This window comes from Doryrhamphus excisus, linkage group LG11 (assembly GCF_037039965.1).
Source record: "Doryrhamphus excisus strain RoL-2023G ecotype Guam linkage group LG11, RoL_Dexc_Guam_v1.1, whole genome shotgun sequence".
Classification (NCBI taxonomy): domain Eukaryota; kingdom Metazoa; phylum Chordata; class Actinopteri; order Syngnathiformes; family Syngnathidae; genus Doryrhamphus; species Doryrhamphus excisus.
Window position 1 is genome coordinate 8,657,773 of NC_136367.1, and position 20,554 is coordinate 8,678,326.

The 20,554-nt window shown below is 41.9% G+C and overlaps 3 protein-coding genes across 6 annotated transcripts in view; 1 reads left to right on the forward strand and 2 right to left on the reverse strand.

The window, feature by feature from the left end:
* Positions 1-5,503: 5,503 nt before the first annotated feature.
* LOC131097943 (small ribosomal subunit protein eS17-like) lies at positions 5,504-13,888 on the reverse strand. Its single transcript, XM_078794709.1, has 6 exons — positions 13,731-13,888; positions 13,078-13,229; positions 10,130-10,235; positions 9,799-9,864; positions 9,002-9,083; positions 5,504-5,543 (listed from the first exon to the last, which is right to left on the reverse strand). The coding sequence occupies exons 1-5, from the start codon at positions 13,731-13,733 to the stop codon at positions 9,006-9,008; spliced, it is 405 nt and encodes a 134-aa protein (XP_078650835.1). The 5' UTR covers positions 13,734-13,888; the 3' UTR covers positions 5,504-5,543; positions 9,002-9,005.
* On the forward strand, positions 5,761-9,006 carry LOC144901279 (uncharacterized). The gene has a single exon (XM_078794707.1). The coding sequence runs from the start codon at positions 6,359-6,361 to the stop codon at positions 8,765-8,767; it is 2,409 nt and encodes an 802-aa protein (XP_078650833.1). The 5' UTR covers positions 5,761-6,358; the 3' UTR covers positions 8,768-9,006.
* A 1,453-nt stretch (positions 13,889-15,341) lies between the features above and the next one.
* csnk1g1 (casein kinase 1, gamma 1) overlaps positions 15,342-20,554 on the reverse strand; it is a 37,606-nt gene continuing 32,393 nt past the window's right edge. For all 4 annotated transcript variants that reach the window (XM_058045904.2, XM_058045903.2, XM_058045900.2 and 1 more), the window contains one exon: positions 15,342-18,621. In XM_058045904.2, the coding sequence (XP_057901887.2) occupies positions 18,567-18,621 (55 nt within the window). In that variant the 3' untranslated portion in view covers positions 15,342-18,566. The remainder of the gene's footprint in view (positions 18,622-20,554) is intronic.

The following is a 20,554-nucleotide window of genomic DNA, read 5'->3' on the forward strand; positions in this document are numbered from 1 at the left end:
TAAGAGGAAGATGCAGAATGCCAGACCCAAAAATGCAGAAGAGCTGAAGGCCACTATCAAAGCAACCTGGGCTCTCATAACACCTGAGCAGTGCCAGAAACTGATCGACTCCATGCCACGCCGCATTAATGCAGTCATTGAGGCAAAAGGAGCTCCCACCAAGTATTGAGTACTGTACATTCTCATATTTTTCACGTTCATACTTTTCAGTTGGCCAACATTTCTAAAAATCCTTTTTTTGTATTGGCCTTAGGTAATATTCTAATTTTCTGACCCACGGAATTTCAGATTTTCATTTGTTGCCACCTATAATCATCAAAATTAAAGAAATAAACATTTGAAATGCATCAGTCTGTGTGCAATGATTAAATATAATGTAAAAGTTATACCTTTTGAACACAATGACTGAAATAAATCAAGTTTATGAAAATATTCTAATTTTCTGGCCCTTACCTGTATTTTACTGATCAGAGAACGCCATCGCCCACATGGAAGCTACGTTTATCCAGGCATTAAAAATGCAGTGGAGTTTCTGTTGCGGTCAGAGTGGTAACCATGGTGATGACACATTACGTACCAGTCCTGTTGCAGCAGGCAAGCTTTGGGAAATACCTGAATCTACCTGAATAGTTCCCTAAAATCTGCTTTGATGTCACTTGTCATTTTTAATCGGGCTACCATTTGAACATTAACAAAGCTTTTTACCAAGGAGGCACATTTCATGGCAGGTGACCAGAGGAGATGAGGTGGCACATATGAGAGGTGCAGCAATTGAAGCTCACTGCATGTCACTCATGGCTCCTTCCATCGCTACACATCCCAAAGAACCAGGAAGAAGGCTAAAGAAAAGCAACGCTGCATTCAGGATGCCAGGTTGTTGCCATTTTACAGTTTTGTTCAGTTGGAGGCACAAAGTAGTTTTGCAAATATCAAAGAATTCCAAAACATGGGTTGAGGCCAGAGAATGACTTTTAAAGCATGAATAGACTTCAGTGTTTTAGCAACTGAGGGGAAATGGAATGTTCTACCAAGCAGCACAAAGCCTTAATATTTTTCAAATGATATCCAAGATGCTCGTGATGGCTGATTTCAAAGGTCATACGGCCTCGCAGAAGATGTGTAAGATCTGGGTTTGAATCATCTGTGTGGAGTTCCGTTCGAGTGTGGCGTCTGATGGCAGACTGAATTTGCTCAGTTTGCTCACTTCCTGCTTTCCTAATATAGTTTAATTTATTTTTTTTGTCCCGTACCTTGTAGGAGGTGATATGAGCATCCAATGCCATAATGGGTACCATAGTAAGTGTCAATATAGTGATATATATAGCACATCATGACTGGTTCAAGACTCTTCATCCTTGTATTTAGCAAACATCAACTGCTTGTATTGTTTCTTGAATTGGCTCATCGTTGTGCATTGTTTGATTTCCTTACTCAATCCATTCCATAGTTTGATTCCACATACTGAAATGCTATGGCTAGCATAACGTAGTCCTAGCATAGAAGTGTTTCAAATGTACTTCTTCCCTGAGATCATATTTCTCCTCTCTTGTAGAGAAGTATTGGATGACATTTTTAGCTAATTGCTTATTTTTAGCCTTATGCATTATTTTAGCTGTTTGAAGATGAACTATATCAGCAAGTTGAAGTATTTGTGATTTTAGAAATAAGGAGTTAGTATGTTCTCTGTAGGCGGCATTATGAATTATCCTTACTGACCTTTTTTGCAGTACATTTAGCCAGTGAAGATTGCTTTTATAGTTATTAGCCCATATTTCCACACAATAAGTAAGATATGGTAGAACCAGAGAGCAATAAAGAGTGTGGAGTGATTCTGATTGAGAACAAATTTTGCTTTGTTCAATACTGAAATATTGGTGACCCCATTGGTCCACAGGTAAGATGAACGCTGTACACCTGTTCCTAATAAACTAAATACTAATGTTGAATTTAATTTCAATCAAGCCAGTACTGATAAATGAAGTACATCTCAATAAAAAAGTTAATATGTGTATATATAATATATAACATCATAATGTGGTTCTAATCTCCACTAGTAAGCATCATCAGTATTCATCAGGAAGGACATCCGGAATATAAAGTGCTCAAGCTAAAATCACTATGCCGATCAAAAGATCTGCTGTGGCAACTCGGTGATCAGGAAAAAGCCGAAAGAATCAAACAAAAAATATTCTAGACCTTAAAGGGACAAGTGATGGGTTCTAACTCCATCCCATCCATCCAACCCCGTATTCTGCATCTGTCTCTCTCACACCAACTACCCTCATGTCCTCCTTCACTACATCCATAAACCTCCTCTTTGGTCTTCCTCTACGCCTCCTACCTGGCAGCATCCTTCTACCAATATATTCACTATCTGATGTACTCCTTCCTGATCCTATCCATCCTGGTCACTCAGTGAGAACCTCAGCATCCTCATCTCTGCTACCTCCAGTTCTGCTTCCTGTCTTTTCCTCAGTGGTACTGTCTCTAGACCAAACAACATGGCTGGTCTCCCCACAGTTTTGTATACCTTTCCTTTCATTTTAGCTGAAACTCTTCTATCTCACATCACGCCTGACACTTTTCTCCACCCGTTCCATCCTGCCTGCACATGTTTCTTCACCTCCTTTTCACAATCTCCATTGTTCTGGACTGTTGACACCAAGTACTTAAAATTTTCCACCTTCTGTATCTCTTCTCCCTGTAACCTCACTCTTCCACTTGGGTCCCTCTCATTCACACACATATACTCCGTCTTGCTGCAGCTAATCTTCATTCCTCTCCTTTCCAGGGCAAACCTCCACTCTTCTAGCATCTCCTCCACCTGTTCCCTACCCTCACTACAAATCCCAATGTCATCTGCAATCATCATAGTCCATGGAGATTCTTGTCTAAGCTCATCTGTCAGCCTGTCCATCACCATAGCAAACAAGAAGGGGCCCAGAGCTGATCCCTGATGCAGTCCCACCTCCACCTTGAACTCTTCTGTCACACCTCCAGCACATCTTCCCACTGTCTTCCAGTCCTCATCCATGTCCTGCACTTCTTGAACATACTTCTCTGTCACTCCACTTCCTCCTACAATACCACAGTTGCTCTGTAGGCACCCGTCATAGGCTTTCTCCTGATCTACAAAGACACAAAGCAGCTCCCTCTGACCTTCTCGTTAGCTTCATACCTCTGTAGTTGCCACAGCCCTTGTTCACCCTTGTTCGTGAAAATGGACACCAACACACTTCTCCATTTCTGAGGCATCTTCTCACCACTCAATCAAGAACTCTACTGCTACCTCTCCCAGACACTTCCATACCTCCACAGGTAGACCACCAGGACCAAGGGCCTTCCCACTCTTCATCCTTTTCAATGCTCTTCTGATTTCCTCTTTACCAATCTTTGCTACTTCCTGGTCCACAGCAGACACCTCTTCTACTCTTCCTTCTCTCTTATCTTTGCTCATTCATCAACTCTTTAAAATACTCTTTCCATCTTCCCATCCCACTACTGGCATCAGTACACTTCCATTCCTGACCTTGACCACCCTAACCTGCTGCACGTCCTTCCCATCTGTCTCTCTGCCTTGCCAACCTGTAGAGATCCATCTCTCCCTCCTTCCTGTTCCACCTAGCGTACAAGTCATCATAGACCTCGTTTGGCCTTTGCCTCCTCTACCTTCACCTTAGCATCCATCTCTCTGTACTCCTGTCTTCAGTCCTCTCCATGTCCTTTTTGACCATTTACACTCCTGCACCTCCTCATTCCACCACCACGTCTTCTCACCAAGACACACCAAGTGCTCTCCTACCAAGTAGTCTCCCTCATCACATTTGCTGTAGTTGTCCAGGCATCTGGAAGCACCTCCTGACCATCCAGAGCTTCTCAACTCCTGCCTAAAATCCTACAACGCTCTTCTTGTTCTTCTCTCCTTCTTTGACCAACAGTAACCCAATTTCTACCAGCACACTGTAGGAGAACAGCACCCATGGCGGTCGGTGTTAACCCGGGCCTCGACCAATCCGGTACGGAAGTCAGGTTGTTAATTTGCATATTTGTCTTGGTAACATTTTTGGAGGCCCTTCCTGACTCAACCCTCCTTATTTATCCAGGCTTGGGACTGGCACAACAAGGCACTGGCCGTGTGCGTTCCTCCCACACTCCAAAAATATACATGCCAGGTTGACTCGGTGCTTCTCAAATGGTGGGATGGGTCCGGGGACCATCAGGGACCATGAGAAGCTTTCATTTTAATACATGCTAGGTTCATTGACGACTCCAAATTGTTCGTTGGTATAAATGTGAGTGTGAATGGTTGTGCCTTACACTGGCAGCGCATACCCAGCCTCTTGCCCGAAGTCGGCCGGGATAGGCTCCAGCGTTCCCCCCGTGACTTTCATGAGTGGTGGTAAGTGGTATAGAAAATGGAGGGTTGGACTGACAATGAATAAGAGGTGGTCTATCAACAATCACATCATTGAACAACTCAAAAAGAAATGCATATCTGCAGAAATGTATATAAAATTAGGGCTGTCAAATGATTAAAACATTTTTGATTAATTACGTTTTTTTAATTAATCATGGGTAATCACCATGATTAACTACCATGTCTGAAATATGTCCATTTTCATTGCATTTAATGAACAGAAAGATAAGGGGCAACATGGCTCAGGGTAGAGTGGTCGCCTCCCAACCTGAAGGTTGCAGGTTTGATCCTCCATCTGCCTGTGATCGTGTCTTTGGGCAAGATACAGAACCCCCAGTGGGTCCTGATTGTGCGTCATCAGTAGGTAAAGTGCTAACAGTGTCAAAAAGCTTTGAGCGCCTTGGAGATGAAGAAGCATACAAGACATTTTCCAAGACAGGATTAGATATATTTTGTATGTATGAAGTGAACATGCCAATCAAGCTAAAAGATGCCACACAAGTCTAAAACTCTGTCTAGGACTTTAGTCTTTAGGACTTTAGTCTATTAGTACATTTCAATCACACTTTAAACCATGTTATGTGAATTCGGGGTTGCTTTCAAAGACATCCATCTTCTGTATCGCTCATCCTCATGAGGGTTCCATGCATGCTGTTTTGGGGCGAGAGGCAGACCAATTAACCTAGCATGTTTTTGGAATGCTAGGTTAATTGGCCACTCCAAATTGTCCATAGGTATGAATGTGAGTGTGAATGGTTGTTTGTCTATGTGTGCCCTGTGATTGGCTGGCCACCAGTCCAGGGTGGACCCACTTCTCGCCCAAAGACAGCTGGGATAGGCTCCAGCACCCCCGCGACCCTCGTGAGGAAAAAGCGGTAGAAAATGAATGAATGAATGTTTTTGGAATGTGGGAGGAAACCGGAGTACCCGAAGAAAACCCACACAAGAGATCATGCAAACTCCACACAGGGATGGCCGAGTGGGTAATGGAACCTGTATCTCAATTAATGAAATAAATTAGTTACCCCCATAAATGCATTATTTCTGACAGCTCCAAAGAAGCATAAATGAGAGTAAGACGCTTGGTTGATGGAAATAATTCTATGACTTTATTTAAGAAGTAAAAGGGTACTTAAAATCCAGCACATTGTTGCAGTATGTGTGAAACAAGAACACTGGGGGTCACACAAACCGCGTCCCTCATACCTGTCCGATGTGCCAAACTTTCTGCTGCGGGCAGAGCCGTCGCTTCCCAGGAAACGTAGACGCCGCCGGCGGACACGGGGTGGGAGACTCGTGAAACTCAAAGCTTGGCTGGCATTCTCTCCCGAGGTGGCACGGTCCCCACAAAATATTCCGAGCGACTATAATGATTGTTTTCGCCGCTTCCTCTCTCGGCGTTTCCTTGCTTCCGTTGGAGCCTGGCTGGTGCCGATCGTTGGGCAACACGACGAATGTCGTGCACTACGTACTCGCCGTCCTCATTGGGCCGCTGCCGGCGTCAGCCCCGGCAACCTTCGGCCGCTAAACCGTGCAGTTTCAGCGGCACTTAGGTTCCCAACGAAATGTGCACTGGTGAATGCGCGGTCAGTTTCAAGCAAGACGTTTATCCTCCAGGACCTCTTCAAATCGCACGGTTTGGATTTACTATTCATCACGGAGACCTGGATTAATGCCGGTGAGTCCGCTGCCTTCTCTGAGCTGGTGCCTCCTGATTGTACCTTCATCAACACGCCAAGAACCACTGGCCGTGGAGGAGGTATTGCTATTATTTTAAAAGCGTCTTTGCGCCATAAGCCACTGTCAGTGGTGTCTTTCGGCTCATTTGAGGTGAGCTGCTTCGAACTTCATCAACATGAGCGGGTGCTTTGCGCTGTCATTTATAGACCACCCAAGCACAACAAGGATTTTATTCAGGACTTTTCTGACTTTGTCGCTGCAATGCTGATAAAGTATGACAGAATTTTAATTGTGGGTGATTTTAATATTCATGTCTGCTGCCCTTCTACGCTTATGGCGAAAGACTTTTTAGAATTGATGGAAGCTTTTAATTTGACACAAAGTGTAACAGGAGCTACACAAATACATGGACACACTTTAGACCTGGTTTTGTCTTATGGTCTTACTGTTCATAACGTCTCTGTAGGTGATGCGGTGTTCTCGGACCACAGTCCGGTTAGGTTTGACTTAGACACACACTGTAACACCAGCCTGCCTGCTCCTGTTCGCTTTGGTCGCTTTATCAAGCCTGACGCGGCCTCGGCCTTTGCCACTCTGTTCTCCACTGCGTCTGAGGCTTTTATGACCTCAGGCGCTGCGCTGGACACCGAGCAGCTGATGAACTGCTTTACTTCTACCTGTGTGACTGTCTTGGACAGTTTAGCCCCCCTGAAAGCCATGCGCCCCAAAACTAAACAGGAAGAGTGGCTCAACGATGTCACTCGAGCAGCCCGGCGTGAATGCCGAAAAGCAGAGCGCAGGTGGAAGAAGGACGGTCTACAGGTCTCCTATCAAATCCTCAAGGACAGTTGGAGACATTATCAGAACGTGGTGAAGATTGAGAAAACAAAATACCTCTCAGACTTGATATCAGACAATATTAACAACCCACGTGTTCTTTTTAAAACTATTGACTCTGTTTTAAATCCCAGTCCATCCACTATACTTGAACAATCTTATGAAACGTGTGAAAACTTTTTGCAGTTTTTTAAGGACAAGGTTGCATCTGTACGAAGTAATATATCACCCCCCTCTTTTAATATGCCCACATTGACACAGTGCTCTAAAGGTTTTTATCAGTTTGAACCTGTGTCACTGGCTTTTATCACGGAGATGGTAAAGGGTCTTAAGCCTTCTTCTTCCCCCATCGACCCAGTCCCACCTCGCTTTTTTAGGGAGGTGTGGCCAACCGTGGGTCCTTCTGTGTGTGCCATCATCAACAGTAGCCTGGCCTCTGGTATCGTGCCATCTTTCTGTAAAAAGGCTACTGTTGAACCTTTGTTGAAAAAAACTAGTCTGGATCCTTCAATTTTATCAAATTATCGGCCAATCTCTAAACTGCCTTTTATCTCAAAGATTTTAGAAAGAAGTGTTCTTGCACAGATGCAACCTTTTTTAGACGAGAATGGGATTTTAGACACTTTCCAGTCAGGTTACAGGGCCTTTCATAGCACTGAGTCTGCACTTTTAAAGGTTTTTAACGACCTATTTTTAATAACTGACTCTGGTGGTTCAGCCATTTTAGTGCTTTTAGACCTGACTGCTGCTTTTGACACAGTGGACCATACCATTCTTTTATCTCGCCTGGAGAACTGTGTGGGTGTCAGGGGGTCTGCTCTTGAGTGGTTTAGATCGTACCTGTCAGGGAGATGCCTTGCCGTGGGACTTGGGGGATCTTACTCCTCCACTGCTCCGCTTGACTGTGGAGTTCCACAAGGATCAATTCTTGGGCCCATTTTATTTGCCCTCTACCTGGTCCCACTTGGCGCAGTACTTAAAAAGCATGGCATCTCCTATCACCTGTATGCGGATGACTGCCAGCTGTACTTGCCACTCGCAAAAAATGATCATGCCCCCCTGACACCCCTTCTTGAGTGCTTAAGGGATGTCAAGGCCTGGTTGGCCCACAACTTTTTAATGCTTAACGAAGAGAAGACCGAAGCTATCCTCCTCAACTATAAAGGCCCCCCTATAGACTTCGGTCCCCTCCAAAACAACATTCGTCCCTCAGCCACCAGCCTTGGCGTCATAATAGACAGTGATTTTAAACTCAACAAACAAATTAATGCAGTTATAAAATCCTGTTTTTATCATCTTCGGCTTTTATCTAAAATTAAATCTTTTTTATCTTTGCAACACTTTGAGCAAGTCATGCACGCTTTTATTTCATCACGTCTGGACTACTGTAATGCACTTTACTCTGGAATTAGCCAAAAGTCTCTCTCCCGCTTACAGTTAGTCCAGAACTCTGCGGCACGGCTTTTAACAGGAACCAAAAAAGGGGAGCACATCACCCCAATTCTGGCCTCCCTACATTGGTTGCCCGTTCGTTTTAGGATTGATTTTAAGATTTTATTGTTTGTTTTTAAGGCGTTGAATGGGCTGGCCCCCAAATACATCTCGGACCTCATCCAAGTTTACTCTCCAGCTCGGTCACTGAGGTCCGAGGGCCAGCTCCAACTTGTGGTGCCTAAGACGAGACTTAAGACCAGGGGGGACCGAGCCTTTTCTGTGGTCGGCCCCAAACTATGGAACTCTCTGCCCTCCCAAGTAAAAAAGGCCCCCAATATCGAAAGCTTTAAGTCTCGTCTTAAAACCCACTTTTATTCTCTGGCTTTTAGCTCGGAGTGAGTCGTATGGTCCTGTGTCTTTTAGTTCTTCGTTTTTATTGTAATTAGTTTTATTTTTTATACTTTTATTGCTTTGTTTCTTGTTTTTAATATTTTAATATTTATTTTATTATTTTATTTCTTAAATGCTCTTTTAGTTTTGGATTATTACTTTTTAATTTTACTAGTCTGTGCAGCACTTTGGAAACTCTGTTTATAAAATGTGCTATATAAATAAAGTGGATTGGATTGGATTGGGTCTACAGTCCTCGTGGGGTCTTGAAGTTCATGCCAATAATGGGTTGAGTCACTTGGAGTCTGGAAAGTCCACCAAAGTCCTGCAAAGAGACCAAGCAAGAGATGAACACCTGACCCAAAGCAGGTAGCACACGATTTGGGCTTTAGAACTTGAAATCATGCTGAATGGAAGTACAAGTTTTAGTTAGTTTTAATTCGTATTAACTCATTCAATCCCGACATTTCTTATTTGGATTTTCCAAGGCGCACGGAATGTTGTTCTATGGCTACTAGATATGGAAACATTTTCCATTCTTTAGTAATCTGTGGTGGGACATAGCTGTTTCAGTAAAAGGAGACATTTTCACTTTGACACAAATGGAACCATATGGATTTGAACTTGAATCTTGAACCATGATGTGCTATATATATCACTATATTGACACTTACTATGGTACCCATTATGGCATGTGATGCTCATATCACCTACGAGGTACCAGGTACATTATTAAAAACAAAACAAAACCCTAAACTGTATTATGGAAAGCAGGAAGTGAACAAATGTAACAGTTAGTGATTGTAAAAGTACCAGATGGAGGGGTAGGATTTAATAAGCTTTGCTTCTTCCTACTCCTTTTGGACATGTGGAACTGGGAACTGATTATGGGATGCACTCAATTGGAATCTGATGCATGTTCAAATGAAATAAAAGACATAAATAAAAACCGTCTTTGGGAACAAGCGTTTGGGTTGAAATAGAAAAAGACGTCATGTCTTTGGTCGTGAATGAGTTAACATTGGTGAGTTAACACTGACCAGCATCTTCAGCATGTCTTTGGTCTCTGGGTCCACTTCTATGATCTCCTGGTCCAGAGCAGAGTTCTAGACACACAAGCGATACCATGGTCATTTCCACGTCATCCACCAGAAGTAAGTAGTATTAAATACGTAGTATTAAATACTGCATATTCCAACATCAACACAGTGAAATGAAATAAATGAAGCTTTTTCTGACCAAATTTGCTGTTGCATAATTGGAATCAGAATCGGATGCATTTTGTCTTCCTGTGCTTGAGCAACAACAGCTGACGTGTGTGAAGCAAATCTTATGGACATGAACAGAAGAGAAGGCGGGTCAAGTTCAGACCTCCGGAACGTAGTTGTCCCTCCTCTCCCTCTCCTCCTCCTGCAGCTTGATGGAGATGCCTCGCACTGGACCGCACTGGATGCGTTTCATCAGGTGGGTCACATAACTGCCACAAAAACAGCAACACAGGTTTTGGATTATTAATGCTAATGAAACCCCTGCACAAAAGCTGTATCGGTTATTATGCAGTTAGTCAAATACCTATACGGGGGGGGGGGGGGGGGTTTGGTCATATTTTTTATCTTTTTTTGTGTCTTCTTTTCCCATGATGTATGGGAATTAAATAGTTATTAGGGATGTCCAACTCACTGTCAATTTCCAATATCAACCAATAGCAACTGTAAGTGTAATCACATATTTTTATTCAGCAGTGTTACTCAATTATTTTCTGTCATGCCCCCCTCCCCCAAAGGACAGTTTTATTTTTTTAGCACCACCCAATTTGAAATACTAAAGAAACTGATAGTATTTGATTTTCATCTCTGTGTACTGTACAGACTAAACTTGAAAGTGAAACCAGGAAAATGCAACAAAATGGAGAGCATTCAGGAGCCAAAATGCATGTTGAGTACTAGAAATGTGTACATGTTGGTAGGTCTTGTCGGATAAAAAAATGCTTTTACTGATGTTTGATGAAACAAGTGACATGTACCAATTGAGTTCATAATGCAGTAATAATGCATTTGACAGCAGAGGGACAATCATGATAACATCATTTAACGAAGCATTATAACAATATTAGTGCAAGAATATTACAACATAATTAGTATGTGTTATAATAGAGGGTTTGATAGAAGTATGTAGAAGTATTAACAATTTCAGAAGTGTTTAGGGATTCACCAATCATATAGTTTATCATTCTAAGTGCCTCAAAGTAAATACAGAATAAAAGTTACTATTTAACCAAGTAGCCCATACAAGAGAATACAGTATTAACCAGCAATTGAATAAAAAGGGGGCGGCACGTTCTCCCCGTGCATGCGTGGTTTGTCTCCGGGTACTCCGGTTTCCTCCCACATTCCAAAAACATGCTAGGTTAATTGGCCACTCCAAATTGTCCATAGGTATGAATGTGAGTGTGAATGGTTGTTTGTCTATATGTGGCCTGTGATTGGCTGGCCACCAGTCCAGGGTGTACCCCGCCTCTCGCCCCAAGACAGCTGGGATAGGCTCCAGCACCCCCGCGACCCTCGTGAGGAAAAGCGGTAGAAAATGAATGAAAAGGAAAAAGGAACAAAGTGAGTAAAAGGTCATGTACAGTCCAGTCCAGTCCAGTCCAGTCAACCAGATGGGGACACAGCCGGGCCTTGGGACAAGATATGCTGCGTGTATAGAAACAAACATCCCATCAGCAGAAGGAACAACATATTGTTTCATCATTCATTGTATCGACATATTGTTTCATCACTTTCTTTAAGACACCACCAATAAGAATGGACGGTGGAATGACTTTAATGAACCCTTATGAGTTCTGATGTTGATCTTGTTAATGCTACCTGCTCTACATCGGTTCTCATGAAGCGAAAATCCTGATACCGATATCATCCGATATTACATTTTTAGGCCGATAATTATCGCTGGCTGATATTATCAGACAGCCCTAGTTATAGTTATAGTTATGTTATAGTTGAATCTATGAATTCAATCTATGATAAATACATGAAGTCATGTCTTCCAAGAGTTCCTTGTGAAATCAGCTAATGGTTGACAAACTGGTGGTGAATGCTGGCGTCCATATTGAATTTTAAAACTCTTTATGTTCATTTCTTTTAAGAATTCATTCATTTTCTACCGCTTTTTCCTCACAAGGGTCACGGAGCTGGAGCCTATCCCAGCTGTCTTGGGGCGAGAGGCACGGTACACCCTGGACTGGTGGCCAGCCAATCACAGGGCACATATAGACAAACATGCAAACTCCACACAGCAAACCACTCACCCACCGCGTTGCCCTCTTTTAAGAATTATGTTTGTGAAATAAATGACAAGTACTTCAAAACATGGAGATCAGCCTGTACTCTCATAGCATTATCTTTGGTAAAAAAGAGCTTGTATCGGATATTGCATACCGATAGTGGATAGATGTACCTCATGTAAGCAGTACATAGTCAAACTGATGAATGTTTGCAGATTAAATCACATCATTCATTCATCAGGTCGGCTGAGCTGGCAAATATAATGCAGAGGTCTGCTTTTTTTCCAGGTATAATAACTTTTTAGACCACATGGCTTAGAGAAGCCAAACTAAGCTCTTAAAAGTCACCTTGGATGCGCTACACTCCCTTTCAAATGCCACGCAGCCCACCACCACAGCTTCAAAAAACCCTAGGGGAACCTTGTGTAGTCTGGATGCTAATATTGGAGATGCAGGCTGATATGATCTAATACCCCCGATATCGGCCATTACAGTTTAGATTTAGCAGCAACGTGTGCAGAGGCCGACATCCCATTAAAAAAGGGAGCCAGTTTTCTACCAATAAATAAATGTGCTTCAAGTGTATTTCATGATATGGATTAAGCTTTTTAAAATGTTCTATCATTTTATATTGTATATTGTGATATGTCCATAAATGCCCCATGAGGTCCCCAGTCAGGACCCTCCTATCTTGACTTGTTTTTTTTAAATAGTGTTAGATGGCGCACGCTGCTAAACAAAATGATAGCAACAGCAGTAAGTCAACTTCATGTTTTGTCGTGAAATATTGTTTCAAACCATGACATCATTTTATGACGCAAACCAAGAAGCTCAGTCAACACGAACCTCCAGTCGGATCTACACTGTGTCCGTTACCTTCTCTATGGTGTATTTCATTGCATAACATTTAGTTCATTCAATCAATGATTTGTTCAAATCAGCCGTGAAAGGCTGGCGCCCCGTCCAGAAGCTGGGGGGACCCTTCCTCTCGGATTTTCATTTCTCGCTTCAGCAAAACCACCAAACTCAAACTCACCCGGCGATTTTGTTGCGAAGAGGTTTGCTGGGAATGATGGCGATCTCCTCACACACCTTCTTGTTGGTGTGGAAGTCGTTGCCCAGGCGAGTGTAGTACTTCTCGATGATGACCCTGGCGGCCTTCTTGATCGTCTTCGTCCTGACTCGTCCCTTAGAAGACCAAAACATAAACGTGGATCAATGCAATGCTGGCCCTCATCACCTCCATCCACACTCGCTCAGAATCAGTAAAAGTACTTTCAATCATGGTTCCACATTAGATGAACAATGTCATCCCCATACCTGTCTTCTGACAAGAACGCCCCCCACAAACATGTCATTGACAGCAAACTACACTCATTTAATACAAAAAGTAGCGATAGTTGCCAAAACTACTGAATTAAATGTACAATTATGGTGAAAAGTAGACTGAAAAGCTCCACATGAAAACGACTGCACTTGACTGCGATAACCTCAAATTGGATTTCAATATTTCATCGCTGTTTGCAGTACGACAAAATATTAAAATGTCAATTACGATCATTGATATGATGAAATATATGGTCTTTGTGTGATGAACGATGCTTTAGAGTGCTATATGACCTCACAAAAAGTGAGGATTGAGAGGGATTGCTACGGCTACTAAAGATCTGGTGCCGTCTCGGTACCCACCATGTTGACCCAAGCCGGTGAAAAAGGAACAGGGTGACGTCATACCGGTAGTTTATGCTGACACTCCACGACGTCACAGCACAAGCGAGGGAAAATGACGCCCCCAGCGGTCGGAGGAGAGAACAGCTTTGTTTGAAAAGCTCAACCAGTGGCTGTTGCTCACAGACTGAAAGGGAAGCTCAGCTTCTCCTAAAATATCCCAAAAAGTGTTGAAATATGTACTCGTGCGTACATTACACGGACTAAATATGCGTTACAATACTTTCATCTTTTGTTCACAGGTCCACCCACTTATCATAGGAAACTTGACAGTCGGACGCTGGGCGCCTACTGACTTCAATGGAGAATCATATAGTCAGTTGTTCCACTCGGTGAAACTGGACGTCATTGGATAAATGACGAGTTTTGTCCCGCCCATCTGACGCTCGGCCTATCGGCAGTCCGCAGGGGAGTGGGCTGACCCGGACGCTCAACTTCTGCATGATGATTAGATGATGTGTCTGATGCGGAATCCCTTTTTGATTGACAGTGAAATGAGCGAATCAGCGATCTTCAACTATCAACCTTTACGGGAGGATTTCATTCGGTTGTTCTGTATGGAGGACCAAAACTGCCAAAATAATAAATAAATAAAAGTGGAAATAAAAACAAAAATGAAAAAAAAGAAAAAATTAAATACAAAAAATAAATATAATTGGAAATAAAAACAAAAATTTTTTTTTTTTAATTTTTGAATCTTGTTTTTTATTTTGTATTTATTTTTGCTTTTATTTATTTATTTATGTATATATTTTTTTATTTTTGTTTTTATTTCCATTTATATTTATTTTTCTGTATTTAATTTTTTGATTTTTTTTCATTTTTTGTTTTTATTTTCACTTTTATTTATTTATTTATTATTATTAGTTTTGTATGGAGGACCAAAACTGCCAAAATAATAAATAAATTATTAGTTTTGTATGGAGGACCAAAACTGCCAAAATAATAAATAAATAAATAAAAGCAAAAATAAATACAAAAATAAAAAACAAGATTCAAAAATTAAAAAAAAATTATTTTTGTTTTTATTTCCATTTATATTTATTTTTTTGTATAAAATTTTTTGATTTTTTTTTTCATTTTTGTTTTTATTTCCACTTTTATTTATTTATTTATTTATTATTTTGGCAGTTTTGGTCCTCCATAGTTCTGAGCTACACTAAGATATATTATTATAAGATATTACTGGAATTTTTATATAAATAAACACATTTATGATGGAGGCCGGAAAAAAATATCAGTAGCCACTGAATAGTACAGCATAGCAATAATGAAATACTAAATGCTTCATTTCTACACTATGGCATAGATAGTTTGATAAAATACACTTACAATTATATAAAATAAAATCAAACAGTATGAAAAGTCTAAAAAATTATAAAGAACGCTTAAATGTGCCGTCAAATGCACACTCGTAAAGTTTTATTACAACTAACGTTGCCATATGGAATAGTAAGTTAAAACCTTCCTCTTGTACATGATTGGCATACAGTAAAGTTCGTGAACCAAATAAAATGAGTGTACAACATCGGAGGTGATTAGATGTTAATTCACACACACAAAACACTCCCAAAAGGTGAAGAGATCTTTTATTTTACATAAAAAAGGGTGCAAACTGGACTTCCCTTTAGGCATGGAGGGAATAAAAAGTGATTTTTCATGTGACGTATCATATAACATAAGTCCAATAAGGGAAAAAAACAACTCAGATTAAAAAGGATCATTCGCTTTTTCATCAAATTAAAAAAATACGAAACAATAAAAACTTGAAATGTGGGTCCTTCACGCTTGAAGCCCTTGACTAACTCAAAAAATACATTTTTGAAGTTGACATTCATATTTCAACAATATTTATATACAGTTTTAAGATTTCTCTTAATCATAGCTCTGGGGGGAGGGAGGGAAAAATAATTGTGCCAAGGAGAATTCATTCCTGGAGCGGTACAATTTCATTTCCCACAGTCTGTAAAGGGACAAGAAAAATACCCTAATCAAAATAGAATACGGCTTTATATGGAATCCCAACAGAAAGAAGAAAGACTACAATGTGAAGTCTGTACAATTTTCAAATAAGCATCACAATATTGCAGTAAATGTCACCCTTCCGTTCAAAGAAAAATATACAGTAAGTCCAAGGTAATTCTACAGTACAGCAACAAGGAAAAGTGCCGGAGAACCCAAAAAGGACAAAAGCCATTCATTGCCACTTCAACTGTCCTCCGCTCTGGATGTCACATGGATGTCACATCATACAACCTACAACCTGAAGTCCAACACAAGTAAATCTAATGGGAGTTCTAGTAGAAGTGGGATGGAATGATGGGTTTTTCCCCCCATATTTTACATGAGGACTGGAAGCCATAACGTCTCACAGAGCCGACAACGTTCCACGGGAGACCGGGATAAGCCATGCACATACGTACTAACCATATAGTGGCACAGGAAATCGAGAGGTTTAAGAGGTATACCAGCCGTCAGCTTTACAGCACACCCTTAAAAGGAAGAGCAGGTGCAAAGACAAAAAGCTGCAAAGTTTGCTTTTGGAGATGTGAACACTTTTCCTGGCCCTCCAACAACACTTCCTGGTACTGAATCGGACCAACGTGTGCTGTGATTCTTCGAAACGCCGTCAAGGACATGAAGCGGAATGAGATGGCCAACAAAAACAAAAGAACATTCAACTTTTCCTGGCACAGGTCAAAGGCATGGACTTGTAGTAGTCTCAGGAATGGCACTCTGGGAATTGAGGGGACACTTAAAGGCTATTTAGTCTGAATATCCACCTCACCGATAGGAACGCTTTCCTCAGGGAGCCGCCATGACACGGCCGTGGTGCCACCCAGACCTGCTGTCACAGCTCATCTCCGACCTTGGAGACAAAAGGGCTTCAAAAAGGAGTGCAGGGATGACAAACATCACTTATCCGGCACAGTCGGGACACACAAAGATGTCCCCAAAGGAATGAATACCTGTCATTCAAATAGCCTTCCCCCCCGCCCTCACCATTCCCCTCCATGACTGTAATGACGATGAATGAAACCATCAGAAAAGGTCCCGTAGATGTTCATATTCAAGTACTTTCAATAACACAACTTAGGCCCTGGAGATACTCGTGAGAGTAGTGAGGAGGGCTAAGACCAAAGCAAGAGCTATACAGTGTAAATACAAGCATATGGATTCAGTGAAATAGTTGGTGACATCTACAATATTGTATGGGAAAGATGAGAGCGCAGGTCCACTAAACGCCACATCTGACCCTCCAGTGAGTGTGTATGTACTGTATGTACTGTATGTACTGCACGTACTGCACGTACTGCACATGTGCATGCGTGAGCACAAAGAGGTGGAGCGGGGCCAGGCATGGCACTAAACAAGGAGCAAATCAAAGTGTTTCCCTGCACCCTGTGGGACGCCTGGCACATGAGGCAGACACACTTAAAGACAAAAGCACGTTTAAAGTCTCAACAAGGTGGGAAAGCCGGGGTCAACAAATGTAGTGCAGTCATGGTCTCAAGCTTCTTTCCACACGTTGCTACCCTCTCCTTCCCCTTAAAGCCATGGCTATTTGGATTGAACAAACAATTCAAAAAATGCATTTCAAAAAATGTTCACATTAGCAAGACGTCAAATAAAAAAAACAAACAAACATAAAAAGGAATTCACTGTGTTAGGAGGATAGGCAAGGTGACTTACTGAGGATATCGTTTCAAGGCAGCCCTCCGTGACACCAAGTAAAAACACTGAACCACATGGACACCATGCCAACACGATGTGGACAACAGTCAGGATCATCAAGCGATGCTTTGCAGTGCGGGGCTTCAGGCTGGAACGGAAGGTCCAGCCATCACAAAGTGGGTGTTTGTATTGTTTGATCTCTTAAATGTCGCCATCTTGTACAAAGCCTTGTGTATGCCAGTAGAGTGAGGTGGTTGTTTGGGTTAAGGCAGTGAGCAGTAGTGTTGACAAGCTAAGGAGTTTGTCTACGCTCCAAAGCAACTACTGGTGGAAAGTCGATTAATGACCAGGATCTCCCCGCATCGACTCCGACTCTTTCCTTACCATGCACAGGACAAATGATATAAATGCTCCAGAGTCATTTCCTTGTCTGTCCATACATTCAGTGTGTATGTTGGAGAATTAGTAAGAAAACGGGTGGCGACCAAGAGATAAATATCATAAATACTTTCTTCTTTCAGCCCACCTACAAGTGTTCAGTTCGTAGAACCAAAGAGGACAAGAGTCTGGAGGGATTGTAGTGTGTCGAGAAGGGGGAGCGAGGGTTAGAAATCCTCCTGTGAGAACACAGTGCAGGAGGTGTGTGGGTGTGGCCTCCTGTGTCTCTGGTCCCACGGCTCGTCTCTTTGGAGGCAGAAAGTGCAGGAGCCCATGGCGGCCATTTACGCTCCCGGCTCCTCGTGTGTCACCAGTTTACATTCAGTCCCACGTCAGGAATACCCCAAAACTCAACGACGGGGAAAAGATGACTTAGCGAGACAAAACAAACAATCATAAAACATGGGGGGGGGGGGGGCAAAAGGAGGAAAAAAAACCCCAAAGCATCTTGGAACCCAAAAGATTATCCTCTGCAAAAGTTCCAAGAAAATGTTCGCCCCTGTATCCTAGAGGGGGAAAAAAAAGGTACTCCCGTCAAATGACAAATCTTTTAAGTAAAAAAAAAAACTGTTCCTTTCAGAGAACGCTGCAATCCAGACATCTCGGTTAGTCTGAATGGAACCTTGCAGACTTCTGGGGGCAAAAATCAACAGAGCCAGAATGTTTGGGGCTGCCTCTGGATGATCATTTGTGTCGCGGTGTGTTCTTCTTCCGTTTTCGTTTGAAGAAGCAGCAGCACCTGCAGACAAGAGATGACCATTAATCTGCTTGGCACAAAGAAACACAAGCAGCTTGCTTGAATTTCTACACAAGATGGACCGTGGCGGTGTTGGTGTACCTCTGGGGTTGGTAAAGACCCAGACTTACCCAGACTAACAAATCGCTAAAAACCAACAATTAAGTGTGGACAACAAATTTAATTATCAATTCGTTGTCGAGTGAGCTGAACCAAGCGAGGTGGCGTCAAGCAGTATTTTCAAAGGAAAGGAGCACCATGACGATAATACAGCAGCTGAAACAGAAACACGTTGGGATGAAGTCACTAAAACTCTGTTTTAAAGTGACGAAACGTAACATTAGCCTCTCTGGCAACTTGGCTGATGCTAGCCTGGTATTTCAACTGCAGAGTTAGAAAGGGAATTTCTGATGTGTCTATTCCTTCCGTCTTCCTCTTCCATCCTATCAGACCCCTCAATTGCGTTCTTGTGGGTCATGGGAGTCCAAGAATACAGTGGTGTGAAAAGATTTGGGCACCACTGATATTTTTCAAGATTTTCCTTCATAAATCACTGGTTGTTGGGATCAGCAATTTTAGTTAAATATTCAACTAAATTCCAGTCAGTATCAGCAGATTCTTGCCAACAATGTTCAAGAATCAGTGATAAAGTGGATACTTCCAACAACACAATGACCCTAAACACTGCTCAAATTCTACTAAGGTATTCATGCGGAGGAACAAGTACAACGTTCTAGAATGGCCATCTCAGTCCCCAGACCTGAATATTATTGAATATCTGTGGTATGATTTAAAGCGGGCTGTCCATGCTTGGGAGATGTTTTGGAAAGAGGAATGGTCAAAAATACCATCAACCAGAATCCAGACCCTCATTGGAAGTTATAGGAAGCTTTATTTCTGCAAAAGGAGGATCTACTAAATATTGATGTAATTTTTGTTGGGGTGCCCAAATTTATGTGCCTGTCTACTTTTGTTTAAATAATTATTGCACACTTTTTGTAAATCCTATATAATTCATTCCACTTCTCAAATATGATGTTATGATGTCATAGTTTATGATGTATTTAACTGAAATGGCTGGTCCAAAACCAGTGATTTTTTTAAAAGGAAAATCTTGAAAATTATCTGGGTTGCCCAGACTTTTTCATGCCACTGCAGGTACTACTGTGTGGCCATAGTATAGGAGGTTTTTTGGATAAAATGACTCAAGGTTGAGTGCAGGGCAAATCTGTATTCTTCTCCTCTTGGGGCGAAACGCTTGGATTCGGCAGCCTTCTCCCTGACCACGCCTACACTGTTCCAATAGGTCAGAGTACTACTCCGACTCAACTGGTTATGTGCTAATGGTTCAGAAAACAAAGGACTGGATATTGGATACAGTTGGATGAATGTTATGGAAGTCGACATCGAGCTGTGCTTTTTATTTAGGGGTGTCCTGATTCGACTTTTGTCACTTTCGGTACAATACCGTTATTGCTTTTACTCATTTATTTTTGTAGTGTGGAATGTTAGAAAAGGCCGGATCAAGTGATACTACTCAAACAGAACAATAGCTGGCCACAGTAGGCATGAGAAAAACCAATCCACTTACTTTATCATCTGTGGTACAGTTCTATCAACAAGGTTAATCATCAGTGGTTAAGCAATAATGTGCTCATTGAAGGGTTAAAACCTGACTTTACTCACCAAACACAATACATTTTTGTAAAGGCTAATGACTTTATAATGTACAAAATGGTGTTGGTCGTATTAAAATTCCACAAGAAACTTGTGCAAGACAAGTTTTGCACTTAGCTGCAACATCTTTTTCTGACTTAAAAAAATAATAAATACTGCCAATACGGCCGACGACTCAGACTGCTTGCTGCTTTGTTGCATGTTAGCACATGCTCTTATCCAGGTGCTGCTGCATGGACATGCTGCAGCAAAGTCTGGA